At 36.0% G+C, this 27483-nt stretch overlaps 1 protein-coding gene across 2 annotated transcripts in view; it reads left to right on the forward strand.

The window, feature by feature from the left end:
• Positions 1–458: 458 nt before the first annotated feature.
• The window catches only part of LOC111505287 (uncharacterized), a 45609-nt gene continuing 18584 nt past the window's right edge, over positions 459–27483 (forward strand). The window contains exons 1-2 of one of the 2 annotated variants that reach the window (XM_074175209.1): positions 459–705; positions 2084–2185. In XM_074175209.1, the coding sequence (XP_074031310.1) occupies positions 2087–2185 (99 nt within the window). In that variant the 5' untranslated portion in view covers positions 459–705; positions 2084–2086. Of the gene's footprint in view, positions 706–2083; positions 2186–20365; positions 20654–27483 lie in introns of those variants that run through there. The other variant, XM_074175207.1, reaches the window with a different exon arrangement.

Consider the following 27483-nt stretch of genomic DNA (forward strand, 5'->3'; position numbering starts at 1 on the left):
TTATCCTTGATGTATGGATACTTCATCATGATTTTATCGAAATCTACTGTCTGCGAGGGAGGAGAAAGTTTCGCTGTTCGTACTTGGCGCATCTGAAAATTGAGACTTTGGAACTAATAGTGAATGAAACAACTTTAGAATCATTTTGTTGATGAAACAAATCGTCATTAGTCTATTGTAGAGAAAGACTTTGTATGGGACCGTCATGACCAAGATAATTAGCAAATTCTTCATCTATTAATGAAATTGTTGATGCGTCATCCAAAAGTGCATAAGTTTCGGCTGTTTTGTTTCGACAAGTGACAACTACCGGTAAAATTTTCAGTAGAACGGATTTATTATTGAAAACGTGAGAATTTGTTCCAACAATGGCAGAGTTATCAACATTATTGGCTTCATTAATAGTCTCAGGAATGTCTTTATGTAATAACTTATGATGAAACTTTGGACATTGTTGGACTCCACATACCTTTCGTTTTCTGCATTGCTTCAGATTATGATAAAAACTCAAACAAGAAAAGCATATCTTATTTTCCGTTATTATTCTTGACATATTTTGATTTTGACGTATTTTCCTGAATGTCATATTTTGGAATTTGACTAGCCGCATTTGTCTTTTCATCAAGCCACTTTCCTAATTCTACTAGTTTGAATCGTGGTTTTACTAACTTAGAAAGGTGTTCTACCCATGATAGCTGATATGAGGTTGGTAATTTACTCATTATTTCATTCACTAGAATTGAGTTATGTAAATGTTTTTCCTCATTGAGCGATTCTATAGTAGCTACAAAATTTTTGATTTCATCACAAAACTCTATGAATAACTCAAGCTTTTCTTCTCTCACGGGTGGAAATTTCTTTATTTTCTCTAACAACATCATTATTATATGATCTGGCCGACCAAAACGATTTTTCAGTAAATCAATAACTTTGTCAACATTTTGTGGCATTATTAAAAGGGATTGAACAATTTTTTTGACATTTCCTTTTAGGCACTTCTGTAGTCTAGATTGATTTTCCTCATTTGAAAATCCACAAATAGCGTTAGAATTATTATAATGATAAATAAAATTGGGCCATTCACATGGATTTCCGTCAAAAATGGAAAGTTCTCGTGGCAGAGATTGCCTTGTTAATATTTTTGTCATCTGAAGAATAGTCATTTGATACATATTGTTATGAAAGAAAGGGGTAGAATACTTTTCCGGACTATTTTTAGAATGATAATCTCTTACCAATTCATCTTCTTTTACCATGAATATCGAATGCTTATCCTCACCGTCATGCCCGTTTGTCCATGGAGTTTTACCGTCGATCCAATCTTCCACGTTAGGCTTTTGGGACTGATGCATTGACAGTGACTCACTTTCATCACTATTCTCTTCAATTTCTGCTACTTTCAGGGCTAGTTCTAGATCTATAAGCTCTTTTTCTAATGTTTTCTTCTTTATTGCCGTTTCGATTTCCAATTTCTTCAGTCTTGAAGCTTGTTGTTTCTTTGCATATCTCGAAGGACCATATGTTTTTGAATTACCTGCAAATTATTATTCATCCGGCTCGAAGGAACATATGTTTTTGATTTACCTGCAAATTATTATTTATTCCGGGTCGAAGAACAAAATTTCATATTCTTTTAGAAAAGTCAGACGTCTTTCAAAAAACTTAACTTTTTTTTTTCAACAAAACTTATATTTTCACATCAACCTTGATCACTACTAAAAAATGTCAATCAAAAACGATATACAGGATGTAATCAGATAACAATGATAAATCTTTAACAACCTACTTCAAATTTGTAATGATTTATCAATATGGAAATTCTTTTTAGTGAAAGAAAGTGTATTTTATTTTACAATAATGGCTGATTCAACGAGTAACCTGGAATAAAGATATAACCTTGACTGAAGAAAAAGGCCAGTGGAGGATGAAATAAAACGGGAATAGATTCATCCTGATCATATATTTTTCCATTTAGTAGTTGTTCACGAAATGGCTACTCAAAGACTATCATGCACACGAGAACACGTCATAAAAAAATAAAAACAATATACAAATTTGTTTTAATTCATTTGTTTCATTTCAGAAAATGTCAAGGTCGAATTCTAGGCTGAAGAAGTTTTTGTCATTTCCTGATAACGCCTATTTGGTTGGTGAAACGCGCATCAAGAACAGTATGGCATTCCTGGTGAGCCTATTAGATTTATTATATCCCAGAAGTTCCAGTTTTACCTTTCATTATTTAATTTATCATTTTGGTTAACTAACTCTGTCGTAACACTGTAATAAATTGGATGTGAAATGTGAACTTCCAACATATCTGTAATATGCAAAACAATGAAGGCTATCTCCTATTTATGCATGTCCTCGAGCTGTTGGTTTTTTCAATCTCCTAATAATATTTGTTGCTGAATTCGAAATTATTAATGTCAATGTTACGATGCATATAATGATAACGTGAGTTTTCATTTAATTTTCTGATGAATGTATAGAAGTTGTATCAGATACCTGCGTGATATTATACTTCAAATAACTCTCGCATTTACATACAGGTTGTAACAGAATGGTAGGTCATGAATTGAACCATATATTCTTGTTTCGAGAATAATTCAATTGAATATAACTGACTCTGATGCAAATGTGAACACATAAAAAGTTACAGCCCTTGGAAACTACAAAATAAAAATTGATCCATAGCTTTCTTATCGAGAGAGCATTTTTTTTTTCACATAAAACCTCAGAATCTTTTCATCCCATGAATATTTAAGAGGGGTATTGAACCCCTAAAATTCCCCAAACTTTCCTATGCGTTGGAATTGAATTGATATTGTTACAGTATTGGTTCATTTTTGATTTTTTTTACTTCGTAGCACTTTTTCGGAAAGCCAGTTTCTATCGAGATGCAGGCTCTTGTTCAATATCCTTTGAAAATTTGTTAGTTGACTGTTCAACACATAGTTCTTATGAATAATTAACAAACATTTGCTTCAAGAATCAGACACAGTCAATGGAAGCTTTTGATTACTGCGTATTTCAGGGGTGTTGAGAAAAATCAAACTTTCTGTTTATACGTTTGCAGAAATGGCAGATATGTATTCAATTCTGACTACGTTTGGTCAGGCTTTTACAAGATTTTGGGTCATTATCTATAATTATGGTAGTCACAGGTGGATGCCAAGGAAACAGTGCAGCAGCTAGAGGGCGTTATTCGGAAGCATCAACCAATCGGAATACACCATACAGACGATTATTTTTTTCCATGGATCGTCATTTACGGGAGACGAGTACTTTGCGACTGAAAGTTGCTGGTGATAGTGGTCGTCAAAAAATGAATATAAACGATGAGGAGATTTCAGAATTTGTCGATGAAAGCCCTGGAAGCCGTACAAGAAAAAGATTTGGAGAAGATTACAGGAACAGCAAATTCACCCCTATCACTTAACAACTGTTGAATACCCTCACGCAAAAAATACGACTCATTGTGGCATTGTGAGTAATAATTTATTAGGACCAGTATTTCTTCCAAATAATTTGAATGGTGCAAATTAGTCACAGTTTTTACAAAATTGTTCATCAGAATATTTGAACGAGGTAAATGTAGACATGAGGTAAAATATGTGGAATTTACAAGATGGAGCTCCAGCGCATTTCGATAATGAGGTTGGGGAATAACTTTTTGGTCTGTCTCCCGCACGTTGGATTAGAAGGGGCCCTGGAAACTATTTCCTATCCAGCCAGAAATCCAGATCTCAACCCTATTGACTGTTGCTTTTGGGGTTTTACCAAAGAAGACGCGTATTCTGTTGAAACAATCGGCAAGCAACAACTAAGGCATCGAATCATTGAAAGTGCAATTGTATTTTATCAGAAGCCTGTAATCTTATGAAAAAATTAGGAAATACTATAAACTTTAACATATTTTTTGAACCTGCCAATAACATGAATACTCTGCATCTCGGTGAAAGCTGGCGTGTCTAAAAAGTGCTAGAAGATAGAAAAAAAATTAAGAATTATGCAAAAAAAATATAGTGTCACAACTGACAGTATGTAGTTGCTGAAGCAACTGTTTGTTATCTGTAGGAAGAATTTTAGAAGATTATTGAAAATCTCGATAAGAACTGTATTTTCGAGAAAGTGCTAGGTGGCAAATAAAATAAAAAATGATGTAATAAACAAATGGTGTCACAATACTGATTCAATTGTAACACATAGAGAAATGTTTGGTGGGTTTTGAGGGTACAATACCCCTAAAATTTGTATGGACTAGTTTCATACGAAAAAGATGATCTTACAATAAGGAAGCCATGAATTTATTTTCATTAAAATATGTTGAACAGTTCATGAAATATTGGAAAAAATCGATTTTCGTTTTGTGCTTTCCTACAATATATGGTATAATTTATGATCTACCTTTTTGTTACAACTCATATTCAACTCATATTCAACTGAAAAACTAATCGAGAGTATAATGAGTTTTAGTAATCAGGTGTTAGAACTTCCAAACTATTTGATGTTCCAGTCAATTCCATTACCCAAAACTGGTGATTGAAATAATTATCAGATTCAATAAAACTGTTTCGGCATACCAGAGATATTTGCACACCTTCGAATTCTTCAAGACCACGGCATATTTGTATGACTCAACGATCTCAAAGAGACAAACTGACATACTTTCTGAAATATTTATTGTATTGTATGTAAAATAATTTTAAAGAATTCGCAAGGGAAGATGAACAGTTTTGTTTTAAAATGATGAGAAAGTCGAACTACAGGAAGGTACGGCGTTTAAAAGTATAATAATTAAGTAGGTACTGTATATTTCTGATCATGAGAAAAAAATAATTCGAGTTCTATTGAAAGAAATTGCATTCGACTTGATATTTCAATTGCCAATAAATACACGGTGGACCAGTGTAAACGAAACAAGGCCAGTATCTCAATTATGTCATTTGGGATTTCTTCCCCAAATGCCATGATCCGCCCATTCTCATTTCGAGGGGCCAGGCGGCCAAGCAATACCTCATTTGAATAATCATCGATTTCTCCTCTCAACGCTTTCCACTTTCTGGTAGCGGATATCGGAAAATAAGCTGTCACTGAGATTTCCATTCCACAAAGGAGAGATTAAGAAATTCAAACTGTGCCAAGTATCGTACTAAATTTTATTTCAACAAATATTCAACATGTTGGTGTCCTGTTTCTATAGAGTGATAAATGATTTATTCAAAACGCTTTGAGATGTTTTGAGGCATTCCAAATATTATATTGTGGCAGTTATAAATGAAAACGTACCAAAATCTGATTAAAAATTTTTGACGTTGCAGAATACTTCACTGATCCTCTTTGATGTATCCACCTACTAGAAAGGGTTTGATTGAATAACATACGAATAGCATGGGTATAGTGAGGAGATATCCCTTGTTGAAATGTTGATTCATTTCCATTGATGCTGTGAATATGTTCAAGAATATCTGTTTAAGTGGGTTCAACGGTGTCTTGTAACAACTGCAAGTCACAGCCCATACATTAGCTTCTCTGAATGTTGAGTATGAACTTCACGGAAAAAGTACAGTTTTTTTACTCCAAAACCGATGGTCGTGACCATTTACAGTCTCGTTCAGAAAAAATGAACATTCATCTGAAAAAAAAATTCACTCAACAATCAATTCAAGTTATTTATCATCCGTTCACTGTTGAAGTCATCTTTATTTTATTCGTGCTGAATTTGGAATGTATAGCCATGGAATTTATGGGATTCCAGAATTATTCGAATAGTCTTGAGACTTCAGCAAATGACCTTATACAACACAACTTCCATAGCTTCGTTTTCCATTATTACATTTTGGAGGTTCCTTTTTGGATTTGCTACCGATCATGTCTCTTTGGGCTTGATTTCGAGTTCAATCACGTAGTGATAGTTGAAATGTTCATCCGGATTTTAATAAACGAATAACTGTGTTTCTTGGGAAAGAAACCTTTTGGCTTTCCACTTCACCATCTTGAAACAAAAAATGTGAGAATATTACTTTCTTTGAAAGATTCCCCCAAAACTTTTCTTCCCTAAAAATTAATTTCTTCTAAAAATATACACTTTCAATTTAAATAACTGTGTTATATTGGCGCACCTACTACTTTCAAATATCCATTTTTTTTCTGCAATTGAAATATCCAATCTCGACATAGTCACCGCCAAAATCTGTGAGATACTGAACATCATCAATTTCCATAGTAGATAATACTTTATTGTGAATGAGCCAGTAAGATAATCCTTGAATTGAAACTGAGCTAGTTGTACAATGAAAAATTAGGATTTGAAGTGAAAAAACAATTCATATGTTCGTTTACTGCCCGCTTTTCTTATAACTTTTTTTCTAGAAAACTACTGCATCAAAGGGTTGGAAGCTGGAAGCGTAGAGGAGAGAAATCTAATTCAAGGTTCTGGATTATTACCCACACCTAGTGGGTGAAAGTGACAAGGTTGGGTGACACGAAAAATGAATAATGAATATGTTACTTCTCAAAGCTGTTTCATTTGGTGACTGACATATTTTGTTCTGTTCTGATAAGCCTAACAACTTACTTTCGCTGAAAAACACAGTCATCTATGAGTTCATCCAACTCATAATTCACCAAAATTATGCATATGACAGGCTAAAGTTCAGGTGAAAAAATCTTACCTCTTACATCTTATGTGAACCTACGACTTTGCAGGTAATTGTGGCAGATATCTGAAGAATAAACAACAACTAACCCAGCTAATGCCGTGCAGAAAGTTGAAGTAAAACCATCAGGCACCTGTACAATGTATTCCATTTGAAAGATTCGTCGCAAGTAACTTCCCAAAATCGGAAATCGATTTCAATTGGTCGGAACGACCATCAACAGACCGATTTCGGAGTATTAGCTCCTCATCAGTATCTTGATAGTCATTACAGATAGAGTGAACTGTCTGATTATCCCGAAAAAACAAAATCAATTCCAACTAGACATAAGCTCTCTATGCAGTTGATTCAGTAGGATGAACCACAGTAGACAAAGTTAGGAAACAACTCCATAAACACAAACTCGGGGATGGAAGAATAATAAATAAATATCTTCCGGAGAGGTGCATTTGACATGCTCAAGTTTGAGTGAAAAGACCTTACCCTCGCCTTCCATGTGAACCTAAGAATTTGGACATACGTGTGGCATATAAGCATCAGGAACCTTTGTAACGTCTCCCATTTGGAAGATTCCTTGCAAGTAACTTCCTAAACTTGGGCATGTATATGCACCCCATTCGGAAGATATTCATTCATTATTCTGACTTCCACCCCGGAGTATGTATTCGTGGAGTTTTTTACAGACTTTCTCTGCAGGTGGCACAATGATATATCTTACTGAATCAACTGCAGATATAACTAATTGGAATTGATTTTGTTGTATCGGAAGTTATTTGCGGAGAATCTTTCAAATGGTGGTTTTACTTCAACTTTCTACGCGGCATTAGCTGGGGTAGTTCTCTCTCACTATTTTGGATGGCGTGCTACTGAGATTGGAGATCTATTGTGCTTGGGTGTAAGTATAAGTAACTTCGTGTTTTCGACTAACTAGACTGGATATAGCGGTACATGCGCCGTCTACTAGAATGTCGAACGTTGCCTTATGTTGGGAACTGAGGGATAAAAAGACAGATAGTACGTACATTGTGATGGTGGGATGGGAAAAAGGAGAAAAATATAAAGGAGGTGAAAGAAAGGAAACCACCCCTCCCACCCTTGTTGACTTATCGTTTGATATGATTCTATATCATAAAATAGACGAGTGTTTTGATAATACCGAAGTGTGAAGAGCCAAGTACTGTTGACATATCCGAGGGAGCCGAAATGCCTTTTTTGAGAAGTTGTTGTTAAATGTCATAACCAGGGATACTGTTAATTGGGCATTCTAGGAATGTATGTTCCAACTTGTCTAGTTGTCCACACTCGCAATGTGGACTTGAAGAGACGCCAATACGAAATAAATGTGACTTAGTCAAACAGTGGCCGGTTTTCATACGAATAAGGCTTGAAACATGTCTTCTGTTCATAGCCGGAATTGTCAGATACCAAGGCCGATTAGGGAAGTTGGGGTGGATTCTACAATATGTTTACCTTTATTCTGTATCTCTTGTTGCCATTTAGTATAAAAGTGTTGATTGATGTTTTTCGGGAATGGTAAGAAATTATGTTTATTAACTGGGATGTTCAATGGAACACTGATAATCGTGCCAACTTTCACCAACTTATCCTCCTGCTCCTCACCAACAATATGTGAATGTCCTGGAATCCATGTAAATATGAAAGTATAGTGTGGAGTTGTAGTAGTGATAATGTTTTTAATGCTCAATGTAATAAAGTCTATATTCGTGTACTTGCAGAATCGATGAAAAGAAAGTTATGTCGCCCTTTTTCATACAGATCTGTACACAGACCTGTATACAAGGCAATCATCTCCGCGTCACAGATGTTCAGGTGATCATGTAGTCGTGATGAAAATGTATGTCTAGTTGTGGAATATAAATGCCTTTACCCACCTTAGTATTAGCTTTTGATGCATCAGTATATACAAAAATGTAGTCATTATGATATTGTTCAGAGAAATATAAAGAGTTCTTGTAACAATCAGGGTCTTGTTTTGTGATTTTGGCATCAATAATATCTAAATCCTGGAAATATGTTACCAAATTGAAGCTGTAACTTGGTATGATAGCGTTTGCATACATATTTTTCGAGGTCAATTTACTAGAATGTAAGTCCTCGACCAAATATGGAAGTTGTTTATTTTTCCAGTAACTATATTGGTGGTGGTATATGATGTTAATTATTTTCAAGATCTCAAGTGAAAGTGGCTTGAAATACCTATTTTTGATGACATATTTATAGGTAAGCCAGTATTTGCGGTGGTCTAAATCTGTCAAACCTGCTTCCGCCAGAATAGCATTGCGAGGCGTGGATTTAGAATAATTCTAAATCCTGATATATAGGCTGTATCTAATTTGTCCAAGTTCTTTTTAGTACAAGGGCTGAATGAGAAGGCGCCATAATCTAAGTGTGCACGCACAAGTCCATTTAATGCCAGCAACATAGTTCTTGGGTCCGTGCCCCATCATACTTTGTAAAAAGTTTTTATAATATTGATGCCTTTATTTGATTCAGAAATAACATGATCAATGCTTCTGTCCCAATTTAGATGAATGCAAAAGAAAGTTCCTAAGTATTAAATCTCTTTCTTGGCCTGCAGGGGATGAATGTCTATCCGAATGTTCAAGGGTCCAACGGAAGATCTATCTTTGTGAAAGAACATGCTTTCACATATTCACCTAAACTCAGTTGAAGGTCATGTTTGGACATCTACATATTAATGGTGGAAAGTGTATTTATTTTGAGTGTCAAGTTGGCGGGAATTTGGTCAAAATGTTGAAGAAAACCAATTGCTGAATTGTCGACGTTTCGAAACTTTATTGTTTCATCTTCAGGACTTTGAAGTATAAGAACAAGACATACATATTAAAATGGAAATTTACAAAGCGGTTCTGTTAGAAACAAAATAAATTATGTAATATAACAATCGTTAAAAAATGATAAACGTTTCGAACACTCTACAAAAAACAACGTTGATGAGTACTTACATTTAGGGCAGCTTTCCGAAGGGTGGAGTGGATAATTTCGACATAAAATATAAATACTCGGAAAGCTGCCCTAAATGTAAGTACTCATCAACGTTGTTTTCTGTAAAGTGTTCGAAATGTTTATTATTTTGTAACGATTGTTATATTACATAATTTATTTTGTTTCTAACAGAACTGCTTTGTAAATTTCCATTTTAATATGTATGTCTTGTTCTTATACTTCAGAGTCCTGAAGATGAAACAATAAAGTTTCGAAACGTCGACAATTTAGAAATTGGTTTTTTTCAACACTTTGACCGTATTCCCGCCAAATTGACAATCTAAAAGAACCGCAATGACGTTCTGATTCAAGCAGAAAGCCAATTGTATATAAGAAGTTAAAAAGGAAGTGCAATCCATCGGAAAGAAGTTGGTTATTATCGAAAAACCACTCTAAACGTGTTTTGATTATTTGTTCGAGTAGTTTCAACCCACAGCCATAGCCAATAGGCGATATGTATTTGTATCTGTGTGAATAGAAGCCTTTTTAATGCCAATCGATAAAAATTTTTTCCATGACACGTAATTGTGTCACCCTGTAGAAAACCATTCTATAATTGTAGTAGTGCGAGTTTCAATTCCAAAGGTAAGTGTAGAAACATAGCATATAGGATGCCATCTCTCCCTGGTGCGGTTACTTTCTTGAATTTCATTGCCAGTTCAAGTTCTGCTAGCGAAAATGGCTGAGTGTGTGTAGTATTAGATTTAAGTTGGAAGTCCGGTTCCAGATTACAAATGGACATTTGACCTAATAGTGCAATTGCTGTTTGTGCATCTGGCGCATCGATGGAATTGTATTTTTTAAGTTTCTTGTCGAAATAGCTTCGAATTATGTTCCATACGTAAGATATGTTAGAGTCGCGATTTAGGGAAGCATAAAATATTAGAAAACTTTTCTCTTTTTCTTTCTCAAGAAACGTTTTGTTACCTCTATTGTTTTTGTGGCTTCTATATGATTCGTAATTGTTAAGAATAGTTGAAAGTGTTTGATGGCTTGTTTCTTTTTTGTGTCGGCTTGTGTGCACTCATTGTCCTGTTGTGTGTATGTGTTCCAATCCGCTTTCGGAAAGGCTCTAACTTTTCTCGTATTATTTATTAATGTATACGTCTTCCTCTGTGTTATTATAGATGCATAGGGTAGGGTAGTGATCGCTATTTCCACATACTTCCATTACCATCCAAGAACATGTTGGTGCTATTGCACCAGACACCAAACATAAATCCACTGGATTTGGTTTTTCCAGAGAGCTTGCAAATCTAGTACCTTCACACGTTCATACTACAAATACATTGCCATTGAAATTACTCGAGGCAATACCCCATAAGGGATGGTGTGAGTTAAAATCCTCCATCAAAATTATTTTTCCTCGTAAATGATGTAGTAAACTAGTAGCTTGGTCTATGGAAAAATGATCGTTCGTGGGGTTATAGGAGTTTACTATATTTATGTTATCTACATTGACTATCAAAGTTTGGAATTTATGATCATTCAATTCCTGTATGTCCACAATGAAGTAATGACAGTCTTTGCGAACGAGGGTGGCAATACCCCAATGTCCATTCACTTCGTATAGTATTATAATTTTTCAAATTTGGAGTATAATCTTTTGAAAAACTAATCAGTAGAGTTTATTCTATAAGGGATTTACAAAAACCGCGACACGTGTTTCGCTATACAATAGCTTCTTCAAGCATAACTGAGAGTTACTCCTAAATTATAACATTATATACTATAACTTAGTACCTATTCGTCTACCTCAATAATAAATGTATCAGAAAAAATATACCTGAAAAAGTCAGGTATCAATACATTTTTCGAAAGTCTACCTGTAAATATACCTAACTATTTTTACCTGCGAATGAACAGATTCAATAATGGCGAAGTATTCAAGTCAGTTTGATCGTTCATAAGATGTTGAGAGTTTTTGAATTTGTTTATTTCCATACTCTCCAACAGGTTGAGTTTCAAAGCTTTCTTCTGAAAATGGAGGGGTTTGTATTCATGGTTGAACTCATGTTCCTCTGAGATTAAATGACTGGCATATGTGGAATTTATTTTTCCATTCTGAAAACTATATTTGTGTTCCTTTATGCGGGTTTTCGTTTGACCTATATAAAACATCGGACATGACCCACACGATAATTTATACACTCCTGAGTTTTCTGAAACTGAACTTTCATCTTTGATATTTTTAATGTGTATGCCCAAGTTGTTGTTGGTTTTGGAAGCAGTATTTACACCTTTGCTGTGCAGAAAATCTGGAATATTTGTAGTGGATTGACCTAATTAGGTTAAGGTTCTATAACTTTTATCCTCTTCTCTTCGAATTGGGTAAACTTCTTTCAAAGCTTGACTGTATAACTTCTTTGATAATAAAGAATGTGCTTCATTATATTCAGTTCTTTATTGAAATTCGCATCTGACAAAGGTACATTCATCAGTCTGTGGATCATACTGTTGAAAGCTGCTACCTTATGCTGATATGGGTGAGTGGACGAATTATGAATGATAATGAATGATAACGGGCACATGCAGATATTAGACTTTCGAAAAATGTATTGATACCTGACTTTTTCAGGTATATTTATTATTTAGGTAGACGACTAGGTACTAGGTTATAGTATATAATGTTGTAATTTAAAAGTAACTCTCAGTTATGCTTGACAAAGCTATTGTATAGCGAAACACGTGTCGCGGTTTTTGTAAAACCCTTATAGTGAAAATCATACAATAACCTCTATTGATTAGTTTTCAAATATGGATTTTAATCAAGTATCGGCCAGTTATATTCAATTATAATCTTTTTTAGCCACGTTTCGTTCAACAGGATAACGTGAGGCATGTGCTCCTCTAGTAAATGTGTCAAGTAATGAAAGTTGGCCTTAACGCTACGTATATTCCATTGAATGACTTTCATAGATGTAGTATCCACCCTGTTCCCAAACAGTGCTAGTATAAGTCTTTGGTATCGGTAGAGTCTAGCCTTATCATATGCGGTAATTACATCAATTATTTTTATCTTGGTGGAGGTTATGGAATTCTACCATCTGGATACAGCAAAACTTCGTTCAATGCATCCCTGTCATAGCCGATTCTATGTTCTCTATCACTATGTTTTGTGCGTATGATCTACTGAATCTTTGATTTTTTGCATTGCTCTACTGAAATATCATTATTATTGCATGTATATCTATTTTGCAATATTGGATAATCATTAGCTTGTGTATTATAAGAAGTTGGTTCTTCTGGAAAGTATTTGATAGCTTCATAAAAAGAAATATTTTCAATAGTCATTTTCTCCACATTTTTTTGACGTTCAAATTTCTTGCATATTCTATTATTAGATTTAAGTTCAGTACTTCCATAAAAAAGGCATTTTATGTTATTACAAGTTTTATATGTCTCTTCATCTATGTGACTTTGAGTAGAAGAAAAACATTTTTGTTTACCTTTGCAATATTTTTCAATGTGTCCATAAAGAAGACAATTAAAACATTGAATCACTGGATTCATATAAGGAGTTGTTATGTAAGTTGAAAAGCAAATGTCAACATACCTAGAAATTAAAGTTTCCTCAAAAGTAATTAAAGTCGTCGATGCAGGTACGTATTGTATTTTTCCATCTGTTACAATGCGTCTGTTCATTCTTTTGACACTTTATAAGGGCTTTTAATCATCATTTTCAGTTCCTCTCCTGAGTAATGTGTAGTTATCTTCTCTAATATGGCTTTGCAGGTAACATTACTATTAGGACTGTATAATCTATATCCTAACGTTTTTAGTTTTTCGTTCAAGCCTAGGGAATTGGCACTTTCACGATTATGAAATTCAACTCCTATATTATGTCTACCTTTGATTTTGAACTGTCATATTTTAAAATATGTTCGTCAAATTTAGGAAGTGAAAAAATCATTCAATTCAAGTGGACCAGTTCAACTAAAAACTGAGTATTCTTAAAATATATCTTTTATATATAAAACACATATTTTGCTCATTTTGAGCCGTAGTTGTATATCATTCATTTCAATGACTGCTAACGATGGCCTTTCTCTTGATAACAAATTCTGTAAAATTTGTGAAAAATCCTTTAAAACAACGAAAGGTGTCAAAATTCATAATGGTAGAGTTCATAAAATTCATAATACAAAATCCTCTTTGAATGAATCTGCTTTCACACAAGCTGTCGATTCTGTTCTATTGCCTCATTCTAATAAAGATGCGTCATTGAATACTACGTTTCATGAAAAATTGTCCTCATTGAAACGATCCAGTCACATTACAAAAAGGATTCCCAAATCTGCAAGAAATTGCTCTGTCTCTGCCCTTTGTGAAATTATAGAAGAATGTTTACATACAAACTCTCCAACATGCTGGGAAAACTTGTTACCTTTCCCTTATACTTTGTTCTCCATCCCACATGTCAAGGACTCCCGTAGATCTTCTCTCGCATCTCTTATAAAGAAAAACATCAAACTTGTTAATTCCAAGACCAATATCATTCCATCTCAAATCGATGAAAGGAAATATAACCAAAACTTTTCTAAGCTTGTTTTGAGTAAAATAGCTGATGGTGACATTAGGTCAGCTATCAGAATCTTGAGCTCAAGTTATACTTTGGCCGAATACGATGAATCCACACTTTCAGTTCTCCGATCAAAACACCCTCCACCAGATTCCTCCACACATTCTCTGGATTCGCAACTACCACACGATTTTTCAGAGTTTCCGGTGTTCCAATTTTCAGAGCATGAAGTATCGGAGGCAATTAAATCTTTTCGTTCTGGTTCTGCTGGTGGTTTGGATTCTTTCCGCCCTAGTCATATGCAAGACCTCATTAGTCACAGCTCTGAAAATTCAGGACAGAAACTTCTTTCTTCTGATACAAAATTATGTAACTTCATTTTTACTGGTAGGGTTTCTCCAGAAATTTTTTCTATACGTTTTGGCGCTTCACTGTGTGCTCTTCGTAAAAAGGATGTAGGAATAAAACCGATTGCCGTCGGTACCTTTTATCGTCGATTGGTAGCTAAACTTGGTTGTATGAGACGAAGTAGGATCGATGTTACGTCCACTACAGTTTGGTTTCGGTACTGTAGGTGGATGTGAAGCTGTTGCTCATGCTGCTCGTAGATATATTAATCTTCATCCAAATCCCGATTCAAAAATTTTCCTGAAAATAGACTTCAAAAATGCCTTCAACATGATTGATAGAAACATCATGCTTCGTGAGGTTGAAGATTCGTTTCCAGGAATAATCCTGGATATAAGGGATATAAATCCCTTTTCAAGTCAGTGTTATAAATCAGCTTCCTATTTGAGTTTTGGTGAACATCTGATTCTGTCTGAGAGAGGTGTTCAACAAGCTGATCCCTTAGGACCTGCTCTTTTTTGTCTGATCATCAACAAACTTACTAGAAGCTTATCATCCGAATTAAATTGTTGGTATTTGGACGATGGCTCAATCGCTGGCGATGAAAACAGTGTTTCAAAGGATTTAGAAAAAATCATTGATTATTCAAAACATCTTGGACTTGAACTAAATTTAGAAAAATGCGAGTTGATTACTCTTTCAACTCCGAATAATATTTCCGAATCCATTTTGAAATTGGGCCCTGGCATAAGAATTTTGGAAAAGTCTAAATGGAGTCTTCTGGGTGCTCCTCTCTCTAATGATTCAATTTCAGAACATCTTCGAGAAAAACGGGAATCACTCAAATTGCTGACCACCAGATTGAATGAACTTCCAAAACACGTTGCATTTTTTCTTTTGAAAAATTGTTTGGCGATTCCAAAACTCATGTACGCCCTCAGATGTTCCCCCACTTGGTCAAGTCAGTTAGAGCTTGACGAATTTGATAATTTACTCCGCCACACGACGGAATATGTTACAAACAATCATTTCAATAATGATTCATGGCTCTAAGCAACTCTTATTGTAAACCTTGGCGGATTAGGGCTACGTTCGGCTTCTGTCATCAGTCAATAGTGTTTTCGATCTGATCGATTCCATCCTTCCTTCCATATTTATCCATATCAAAGACGTTTTTTATTCTGAAGGTGAATCACTTTGGCATGCTGCAACTAATATTGCTCCTCCTACAGATAAAAAGAAAATACAAAGTGTATGGGACCGACCTCTTCTGAACATTATAACTGATAAACTTCTGGAATCTACAAGTGTATACGATAAGGCTCGTCTGAAAGCAGCAATGATCAAGGAATCGGGTGCTTGGCTGAATGCTTCACCTGTTGCATCTCTTGAAACACTATTAGGCGATGAATCTTTCAGAATAGCAGTAGGACTTAGGATGGGTTCATCTATTTGTGTTTCTCATACTTGTGTTTGCGGTAGTATAGTTGATGAGAAAGGTAAACATGGTTTGAGTTGCAGGAGAAGTGCAGGGCGTACATCTCGACATCACCAAGTGAACGACATATTGAAACGAGCTATGTTGTCAGCGGATGTTCCTGCAATTGTGGAACCCTTAGGTACCAGTTGAGATGATGGTAAACGACCAGATGGTATGTCTCTCATACCATGGAAATGTGGTAAGCCTGTGGTATGGGACTTTACTTGCGTTGACACGGTCACGGCTTCCCATCTAGCCGAGAGTTCCAAGTCTGCTGGAACTGCAGCATTGTCTGGCGAGAAATTGAAAAGGAAAAAATACCAAAATCTTGGAAACAACTATCTGTTTCATCCAGTATCGGTTGAAACTTTTGGTGTTTGTGGCCCGGAATCTCTGTTATTCGTTCATGAACTCGGAAGGAGAATAGGCCAAGCAACGAAAGATCACCGTTCTACCTCTTTTTTGATAGAAAGAATTAGAATTGCTATTCAACGTGGCAATGCTGCTTCAGTACTTGGATCTATTCCTCCTTCACATAATTTTGATGAGATCATGCATTGCCCTAATTTCAGTACGGAACTGAAACCTCTTCGAAACAAGCCGAAATATGTGGACATTCATCAGTCTCCTATCAAGGTCAATTCACAAGTGATTGATCCACCTTCTTCTTATTCAGTGCAGTCAGTGGACTCAGGTCATTCTTGCCCTCAAAAAATGAGTTGCAGTCCTCGTAGAACTGGTACCCTTTCAGTGGAAGAGCTTCTTGAAGCAAGAGCCGAATCGATCCCTCTACGAAACCCTTCTTCACTTGGAAGGATCGATCGCTGCTTGAGAAATGGTTCTTATGGAGATTCTGTGAAACATGTTCTTCCTTACGAATCAGTAGATAGTTGTCCTGAAAATCTAGAGAAAAAAATTGGATTGGATAATTTAGAAAACACTTGCTACATGAATAGCATTTTACAAGTGTTGTTCATGACGAAGAACGAAGTTTTAATGATGGACGAGAACGGTAATGTTTCCCACTTATTTATCAAACTCAAACAACTGTTCATGCAGCTGCAGTTTCGTAAGAAGGTATCATCTTTCCCTCCAACCGATTTCCTGGAGTCTTTGAAGTCCACTAGATACTCGTTAGGAAAACAAGAGGATTGTTCCGAATTCTTGGGGTTCTTGTTGAATACTCTTTGTGAGCAAAACAATAGCAAAATCAATACTCCTGACTGCTCTGTTCAAAAAAATCTGTTTAAAATCTGTTTTTCCGTTAATCAGCTGTCGCCCCCATACGAACGACAACTCTCAGAAGTTGAGAAACTTGTGCGAGCTAAGGACTAACGAGGTCTTACCTTTTAACGTGTGATTCCTAACACGGTTGCAGAATCATTCCAGCTTCAACCAGATAAATTCTCTCGAGAAAAATATCTGGTCGAAGCGGGAATCGAACATACGACCTTCCGATCGTGAGTCGGACGCACTACCACCGCGGCCAATTCCACAATTGGCCACAATTGGACTGAATGATTCCATACTGCCCATCTCTTCTTGTGTTTGTGAATCTTTTGCTGGAAAAATCCTCAATTGTTTACTTTGTGGTAAATGTTCAAGGAGTAACGGAAACTTATGTGAATTTCTGAAACTTCATCTAGCTTTTCCTAATACGACTAATAACCAGTCCGTGCAAAGCTTATTGTTAAATCATCTGAAAATGGAATTTTTAACAGGTGATGATCGACTGTATTGTCAAACATGCGCCAAACTAACTGACTTTTATAAGGAAACAAGTATAGCTGAGGCTCCAGTCAATCTAATAATAACACTGATGATTTTTAAACAAGACTCAACCTCTAACGGAAGCAAGATACTCTTTGGAAGGTTCGAAATAGATGAACATTTCAACCTAGCAGACCACTATTATAATATTCATGTAGTCATTGTTCACTGTGGTTCTGGCGTTGAATTTGGTCATTATTACGCCTTGGTCAAAGAAGAAACGGACTGGTTTAAGTTTGACGATAGTCGTGTTACGAAGTGTTCTGGCGATGCATTGAATTTATTGAAGCCTCTGGAGAGGCTTCAAGAGAGAGGACATTGTTAGATCAAGATCTTCAGATGATGTGGTGCTGCAGGTTTTTCCGGGTTTTCCTGCAGCTGAAAAAGCAAATGCGCCACTGGAATCAATGAAGTCGCCCCGGAGCGCCAATTAATTTTCATTGTTGTTTTTATTTTATTTTTATCGTTGTTTTAATAAAAATTTTGAACTAACGTATATTTTCCAATTTCAGATCACAAACTTCCTTAGCGATTCTGAGATGTGGATGTCGTTCAAGGTTGACTCTAGATTCCTCATTTGTTTCTACAATGACTGTAAAGGGACCCGTTGCAACCTCACCATATGAATTTATTTGGTTTTCTTGACCTGATTCCATGTCACTAATCACAGGTTGCGAAGAAGCACCGGTAGCGTTGTCTTCTATTTCGATATCTGATGTTTGTGTAAAATTCCATCAACACTATCCCTGTTATATCCCTGTTAATATGAAGATGACTCTTCCGCCTCTCCTCCTAACATGTCTGCACTTCAACACCTTTCTCCTTTTTTTATGATGATAAAAATGAGTTAGAAAAAAATACAAGTAATCAGGTAATATGCAGTTATACGAAATTCCCAACGATAAATTAAAGTATTATGACTCAAATAACCCAATAGAAAAAGAAATTAGTAAAAAAGAAATGGATAAAGATATTGCACACCTGATTCGAACTTCACAGCTCGACAGTTCACGAATCCAAGTCCAGCTGGGGTAGTTGTTGTCTTTTCGTCGAATATCTGCCACACCTAACTACAAAGTCGTAGGTTTACATGAAAGGCAACGTTCAGGTGTTTTTTCCAAACTATTGAGTGCATCAATAGGGTGAACTATAGGTCTCATCGACGAAGTTGGCTCATGATTCTTCGGCAGAGAATAGGATCGTTTTGATACTACTTTTCTTTTTAGTATAACATCGAATTGTCAACTGCGCTTCTTCAACCCGCCATACGTTTCATTAGTGGTGTTAGGCGTAATCCCTAATGCATTGCTCTCCTTAAAGGAGAAGGCTCATTGAAGGAGGGTGATGACATCTTTCCTCACGAAGGCACTCTGATTTGGTTGGGCACTATTTTTTAGCCGTCATACCTATGGAGGCTTATCTTGGGGTTTCCGTGGAGGTGGGGCACTAGAAGTTGCATTTGATCACCTTATTTTCAACTTGAAGCTTCGAATCATTACTCACCTTGAATTAACAAACGTCGGTCAATGATCGAGAACATAAAACCTGAGCTTGAAAAAAACATTGTTCCTACTAGAAAGTATCAGTCTCCAACAAAATGTTGATTGTCTAACTTGAAGTTACGTTTATATCAGTCAAAAAACTGAAGGTAATTCGATAAGAGTAACAAATACAGTTGGCTTTGACGCCACAAGATGGTAACACGATGGTAACTAAACTCGTTCTGCGTTAGATGTCGAAGCTTGGCCCGCCTTGGGGAGCCTCGTTAATCTTTGATATTGAAGGATTGAGTTCTCCGTCTTTCTTATTGATGGCGTCTTCAAAGCAGATGTCATCGCTCTTCTTCACTTGAGTTTGTCCTTTAAGGACAGTTGAATCCAGCAATGCATTCGTGGTTCAGCCTAGCACCACTGATAAGACTTATGGAGAGGAGATTCAATTCACAGAAACTTTGAAGACTGCATCTTCTATTGTTTCCATAATAACAAGGAATTTTTTTCATTCCTATTTTGTGAACATTTTTAGTTTGATAATATGCAAATACAAATGAAAGCTGCAGAAAAATTGTTGAGTATTATAAGAATTCAGAAATTCATTCTTCTGATCCAAATGTAGTGAATATGTGTAAGTGATATTGAGTCCATCTATGTCCCTTCGTAGAGGGGGTTCTTTATAGATGTTTGTCACTTCTAAAAAGAGTATTTCATGAGTTGTATTGGGATGAACTAATATTTCGAAATTGTTACACCCAAATCGATGATCTGGGTCGATGTTATGTCATGCCTGATTGCAGTTTTTTTGTTATTTCCAGTGTGACTTTCATGAGAAGTGATTACATTTTTCAGAAGCCTGAAATGACTTTTTGGAATGAAATATATCATAATGAATCATGAGATTATGAAATGATTGAACAAACTAAACTCGATTCTTGATAAACAAATACATTTAGATTCTCTTGAAAATGAGGTTTTACACCAAGTATAGCAACATTTTTTGTCGCGTGTCTTCAGTGTCACTGTCGAAGGCTTGTTTTTCTGCTCCACTAGTATGAACAACAAACCCGGTCAACAAGGCAGTACACATTTTTCAAATAGTTGTAATTAAGATCCTTACGGGTAACTCCTCCTAGATAAAACCAGGATGTTCAAGTGGCCGAACACAGTCTTTGTCGACTCGCGTTTGTGTACAATTCCTAATATGAGGATTCTCTTGCTAGTGGCTTTTATAGGAAACGCCTGTGTCTATGCTGATGACGCCCAAGAATATGTGAACGAGTACCATATTTACAGGGACGCCGTGGAGTTCGTTCAAGGCTGTGGGTTGAAGGAATTATCTTTGTGCTTGAAGGTAAATAATGCGTATAAGGATACATATGTAAGTCACCTGTATATTTATGCTTTTTTTTCTGGTGGGACATTGAGTAGAACATTTTTTCAACTCGAAAATATTGCTCAGGCATCGAGATAATTATCAGTACAAAAAATCGGAGTATTTAATGAACCAAATCATTTTCACTATAATTGGTTCAAATAAAATATTTCAAGATTAAAACTGGAAATTTTTGTGATATCTTGACAAACTTATTTTGAAATTGTACTTACATGGATCAATTCCATTTAAAGTTGCAGAATTCAAATAAATGCTACGAATATTTACTTCAAGTACTTCAGAACTCTTGTTTTCGAGTCATATGCGGTATTTTTTGTCCTGATAGCATTTCACAGAGAGAATTAGCTTGGTTTTATATTGAGAACTGGAGAAAATTGAATGGTATATGTTTCATTGGATTATTACCAATCAGAGCCCTGCCTATCTATTAGGTTTTTTAAAGTTTTGTTTCACGTATAGTCAGTGGGCATACTTGAAGACTGGCTATAAATCAAATCATCTAAAAGAACAATTCGTTCAGGCCAGCCTCAACACCCTACACAGTAGGTTAATGGACTGACACCTATCAGAAAACAACTACTCCCCTGGCTAATACCACGAAGGGCGTTGGATTATATCCGACAGGTGTCAGTGCAGGATTCTTCACTGAAGTTATTCCTGCATATGCTGTTGGCGATACAACTGCCGCAATAGATTTTCAATTATTGGAACACACTTGCAGACCGGTTTCGGGCTGTTTGGCCACTCGTCAGTGCAAGGTAGTGTATATCATCAACATGAAGTCGATGATTTCCGATAATTGAAAATCGAATTCCGTCAGAGCATCATTCCTCGAACTAAGCTGAAGACTACAACAAACAACAGGTTTGTCGTCGCTCCATCTGCCTGTGAACGAGGCCTGATAAAGTCATTATTTGATTTGAAATTTTAATAAACTGGCAAAATATTTCCTAGGAGTATACTTGGTTGAATGTCGTTCACTCCCAATCTTCATGAGGATTTTTTTCTGTATATTCATTTTCCTAAATATCACTGTTTCTCATCCTTGGTTGAATTTTCATTGGTCACTGAATTATGCAGACTGGAAAGTTATCTTTGAGATCCTCAATTTTATAGATGGATATGTTCATTTGTCGTAAGAGTCAATTTTCGTGACCTCTACATAATAATGAGAATAGTGAATGAAAAATTAGTTTAGTGAAAATAACAAATTGAACTCAAAAACTGATTGACGTAGAAGTTGAAATCAATACATTGAAAATTACATTCAGAATACACAATAAAAACATCACATACCTACGCACGACAGCTGACATTGATGTCACACAAAAAATATACATGCTCCAATTGAAATCCCAAACCCACATCATCTATTGTAGGAGTAACACAATGTTCTCATTTCAACTCATAAAGCTCCACCCTCTTTTTTGTTTTGAGTTTGTGTGTGTCTATCTTGTTGGAATTTTGTTCTGAGATTTTGAAAAACTATTCACAATTATTTGTTTCGTCTCAGTTTTTGTTCTTGTTGACTACAGTGCTACTTGTATCACTGCCAAAACCCAGTATTATATTTCTACGACTGAAAAATCAATATACCTGGTCAATTTCTCCGTTGGGCAATACTCAGAAAAACAGGCTTACACCTAGTAGAAACTGACAAATATATTCAAATAACTTCATGATCCATATTCAATGTAATTTCTTCCTCATATTCAGTTGTGACCAATTCTACGTACAGGTGGTAAATCTTCATGCTTTTTAGAAATCATTCAACGTTTCTATCGGAACCTGGTTATAATAATTATATTTAATTTCGTAAGGTTGCGGTGTTACTACTTATATTTGTTGAAAACGTCCAAGAATGTTGCGTTGTAGATACCTACTGGAGTAATTTAAAATATAATTTTCATCAATTCAACTAACTGAACACAATTGTACCGTAGTTCTAGAGCATCATTCCAATCAGAATTCAGCTCAATGAAATTGCCATATTCAAATAATCAATTTGGATTAGATCTGGGACACAGTCGTTTAAACGGTATTTTCCTGTTTTTCTTTGGTTGACATATGGTTTATCCATGGAAGCACTTTATAGCCTATTGACTCTGCGATACATCGAAATAATTCGTTCTGCCTGGAGAATTTTTATTGCAGGTAATTAATTATCAATGGTTCGACTTTGCTCATTGAATGAGATAACAGCAATATTTCATAGTTTATTTCTTATGCGTTTCAGTGTTCTCCTATTGGAGTTGTGAATATTATTCAAGTAAAACGGTCTAACTATCCGATATTTTCAATTAATGAAATAAACGGCTCCTCAACATTATCATTGGAATATTAAGAGTAATTATTTTCAATATATATAAAAATTTACCTCGGAAGGGTTTAGTTGAATTGCTACTGATTATGGTGCACTGTATGGAACCTTTGATGTGTAATGAATATTACTGGAGTTTTTTCCCAGAACCACTTATAGACTACTCGGATGGAGAGGTATATCTGAAAGTCACATCCATTCTCTTGAAGTCATTCAGAAACGATTTCTAAAATTGATGCTATCTAAGAACTTGAGATATCCAAGTGATACACTTTATAAAGAATCGGGATTACTAGATATGAGACAATTGTATTACAAAAACTGTAACATAAGACAACATAAACACAAGAATCAGTTAGAGACACTTACCCATGACTATAGTACTAGGCATCGTAAACAGTTCCAATGTCCTCGTATGCATAAATCGGTGGGCTAGAAATGTCATCAATACTGGGTCCAAAACTATACAACAGCTCACCTTCGAATATTCAACAGATACGTAATATCAACCAATTCAAAAGTAAACTAGTCAGATTTATAAAGAACTCACCTAGAGAGAGTGTTCATAATTTAATTTGATCCAATAACACAAGACAAAAGATAAACAGTTTTAAAACAGGAAATTTGAACATCGCACTACCAATATATGAACTTGGCCCTTTCTGCATTCTACTCATTACTGTATTATTGTATTTTATATATTTCATATTATTAATTTAGTCAATATTTGTATCTCCCTAGTTTATCAATACCTATATATAATGTGTAAAACTTCAATATTTCTTATCTTCACAAACAAGTATGAACTTCCGTGATCTGTCTGTATGTGGTTGTTTGTTTAAAAAAAAAAATTTTGTGTAACCTTTGATTTCGTCTATCAATGGGGGAATGTATGACATTGATATTTTATCATTGTTTATTATTATTGGTGAGTTTTAGAATAACTGAAATCTTAGGGAACATAATATGAATGTTATGTTTACTGAGATTTCAAACTGATTGTGTTATTCAAATGACCTGGATTGTGAGAATTTAAATTTTGTGTTATATGCTAAATAAAAGATGTTTGTAAAATTATTTTTATCATTTCTAGAGGCTATACCACGCACGAGGAGCAATCTTGCGATTGTCTCTTCAGTGATACCATTGTTTATTGTTCATTTATTCAGCTCTCAAGCACTACTCATATAATTGTTCTATTTTGTTATTGTTCTGTAATTTACCCACACACAGGGTTTTACCCTCAGTGGAAGTATCCGTTTATTCATCAAGGTATATTGTACTTCATATACTTCATTTTATATTTATGTATTATGATTTACTGATGAATAAATTTTTTTTTTTTTCTTTTTTTTTTTTCACCGTAGTGTGCGCTGGTCAGGCCCTATCCCCCGAAGCCCCGATACATTCGGGAGGGCGCGCCAGCATTATCAACCAATGACCACTCCCCACACCGTGGGGTAAGTGATCATTGGGTCCGAGAATCATGTGCCCTGAGCAAACGCAGTGAGCCAAGAATGACAGCCTTCTGCATCTGTGCGGCTAAGATTTCTGCCTTAGTGCGGCAAGCCGGTATGATTTAGAGATTCGAGAGTAGAGAAGACATCATTCCACCAAGGACTCCAATAATCAGAACGACCATCTTGACAGAGTGATCTGGATAGAGTCTGCGGAGTTCGAAGAGAAAATCTCGATATTTTATCCGTTTTTCCTCCTCTTTTCTGACGATATTCGTCTCGCCAGGAGCTGAAAACTCCATGACAAATATCGTTTTGGTCTGGTGGTCGAGAAGGACTACATCAGGCTTATTAGCTTGTATGAGCCTGAGGGTGGGGAACGAATAGTTCCAATAAATTCGGCACTTCTCGTTCCCCACAACGGATTCAATATCCCCCGGAGCGTAGGGCAACACCGGTGTCTCGTCAATACCGTAAGAGTGCCGTAGATGGTAATATAGCACTCTTAGGGCCGCGTTATGTCGATGGATATAGGCCGAGACCGCATATGCTGGACATGCTGATAGCAAGTGCATTAGGGTCTCGGGCGCCTCGCGGCAGGCCCTGCACCTTGTGTCAGGAACCTCTATACCCATCACGCGACTGCGGTAGCCTAAGGTGTTGAAGACACCATCCTGGCAAGCCATGATGAACCCCTCAGTTTCCGACTTCAGCCCACTCGACCTGAGAAAAGCGAACGTCAGGCGCTTTGATAAGCCAAGGTCTTCGATGTTATTGAAGAAGACCCCATGCATCGGCTTATCCCTGTGTCTCCGCAGAAGTAAGGTGATCTCTGCGGTTTTTATCTGAGCTTTTTGTTGAACGGGTTCCAACTCGGTGACAGAGTTGTAGTCACCTCGTTCAGAGTCGAAAACTATACCGAGTTCATCAGCTGCTCGAGCAGCTGCCCTAAGGAGAAATGCTCCAATTCCTGCTCTCTCATGGTCACGGACCATGCAGAGAAGGGGATCCGAACTCCTGACGACTTTACAGGCTGTATCCAGTACCATTCTGTCATGTAGACACTCCAAACTCAAAAGTCCACGACCTCCCTGTTGTCGGGGGAAGTACAACCGTGGAACGGACGATTTGGGATGCAAACTCCTATAGAGATGCATCATTTTTCGGGTCCTTACGTCGAGTTGATACAGCTCCTCCCGAGTCCACTTCACTACTCCAAAGGAGTAGAGTAAGATTGGAACGGCAAGCATATTTGTTGCAGCTACTTTGTTCTTCCCCGACAGTTCCGATGACCAGATCTGTCGAAGTTTGTGCTGATACTTGCCGCGGAGAGAGTTTTTCACTGCAGTTACCTCTTGTGAGTGGCGTTGTTCCACCCCGAGGTAAGTATACGTCTCTCCGGCATCCAGATGGTGTAGGATGCTTCCATCTACGAGCTGCACATCCTCTCCGTAGTCCCCGCATCGTCCTCTTTTGAGATGAACCATTGCACATTTGTCTATCCCGAATTTCATACCGATAGCATGCGTGTACTCTTCCACCACCCTCAAGGACTGATAGAGATCCTTCTCTCCAGAGGCATAAAGTTTAAGATCATCCATATAAAACAGATGGGTGACCTTGTGCCTCCGGTTTCCGGGGGTGCCACAGTTATATCCTCGAGTCTTTCTGAGCGCAACGGATAATGGCAATAGTGAGATGCAGAATAGAAGGGGGCTGAGGGAACCACCCTGAAATACACCCCTTCTGAAAGTGACCCACCCTGTTTGAACTCTTGCTTGACCAGATGTTATGGTGAAGCGAGTTCGCCAAAGTGGTGTTACTGATGAATAAATTATTATTATTATTATTATTATTATTATTATTATTATTATTATTATCAAAGTGATCATCTTCAAGAGAAAGATTAACAGTTTAATCTTTCTCTTGAAGATGATCACTTGGTGGTCGAAACACGTATTGAGGTGTTAAAAATAACGATTTGGTGTTGGGAAAAAAACTCCAGTAATATTTATTTGCTGATGATAAAACAATTATATACTCTTCGGATAACTTCGACAAAATTCAGGATGATATTAAAACAGTTGTACCTATCCTATAATTATCAATAACAATTCAATAAATTATACCAATTCTGATAAATTCTAATTGATGAAAATCTATCGTGGACAAAATTTGTTGAATATATTCAAAAAATAGTAGTACTCCTCATAAGTATTCTATTTAAAATCAGGAACTTCATTTCTCCTAAATTTAAAAAAAATATTTATTTCACTCTCACATACTCACTACTGCATTATTATATTTCGATTTGGGAATCAGCCAATAAATCCACAATAAAACCTTTGAAATTTTCAGCATATATAAATTATCGTACTCGTACAACAGTAAATTTGTACCGACTGAAAAATTTAGTAGATTTGAATAAACTATGCAGACAAAAAATGTATTATTTCATTCATCCAATAACAAATAAATAATAAATTTCAAACATAAATTACATAGAAATCAATAATAATCTCAATCATAACACTAGACAAACAATATTATCATCAGTTGGTAATTTGAAATCTGATTTTGAGCAGTAATCAATTTATCATGATGGAATTATATTATATAATATAATCCCTGAAGGAAAATAAAAATATAAAACTGCTTTTGAATTCAAAAATAAAATTCATTCGGAGAATCAAATTATATTTGAACAATTTTGTAAACCTCCTTACATTTTTAATAATTTCCAGAATTAAAATAAAAACAATAAAAATTAATTGGCGATCCGGGGCGACTTCATTGATTACAGTGGCGCATTTGCTTTTTCAGCTGCAGGAAAACCCGGAAAAACCTGCAGCACCACATCATCTGAAGATCTTGATCCAACAATGTCCTCTCTCTTATAAAACAAAATGTAGGGTGTCTCCAGAGGCTCCAATAAATTCAATGCATCACCAGAACACTTCGTGACACGAATATCGTCAAACTTAAACCATTCCGTTTCTTCTTTGACCAAG

This window comes from Leptinotarsa decemlineata, unplaced genomic scaffold (genome assembly GCF_025532065.1).
Source record: "Leptinotarsa decemlineata unplaced genomic scaffold, Ldec_3_MD MMD2_tig00000882_RagTag_RagTag, whole genome shotgun sequence".
NCBI lineage: Eukaryota > Metazoa > Arthropoda > Insecta > Coleoptera > Chrysomelidae > Leptinotarsa > Leptinotarsa decemlineata.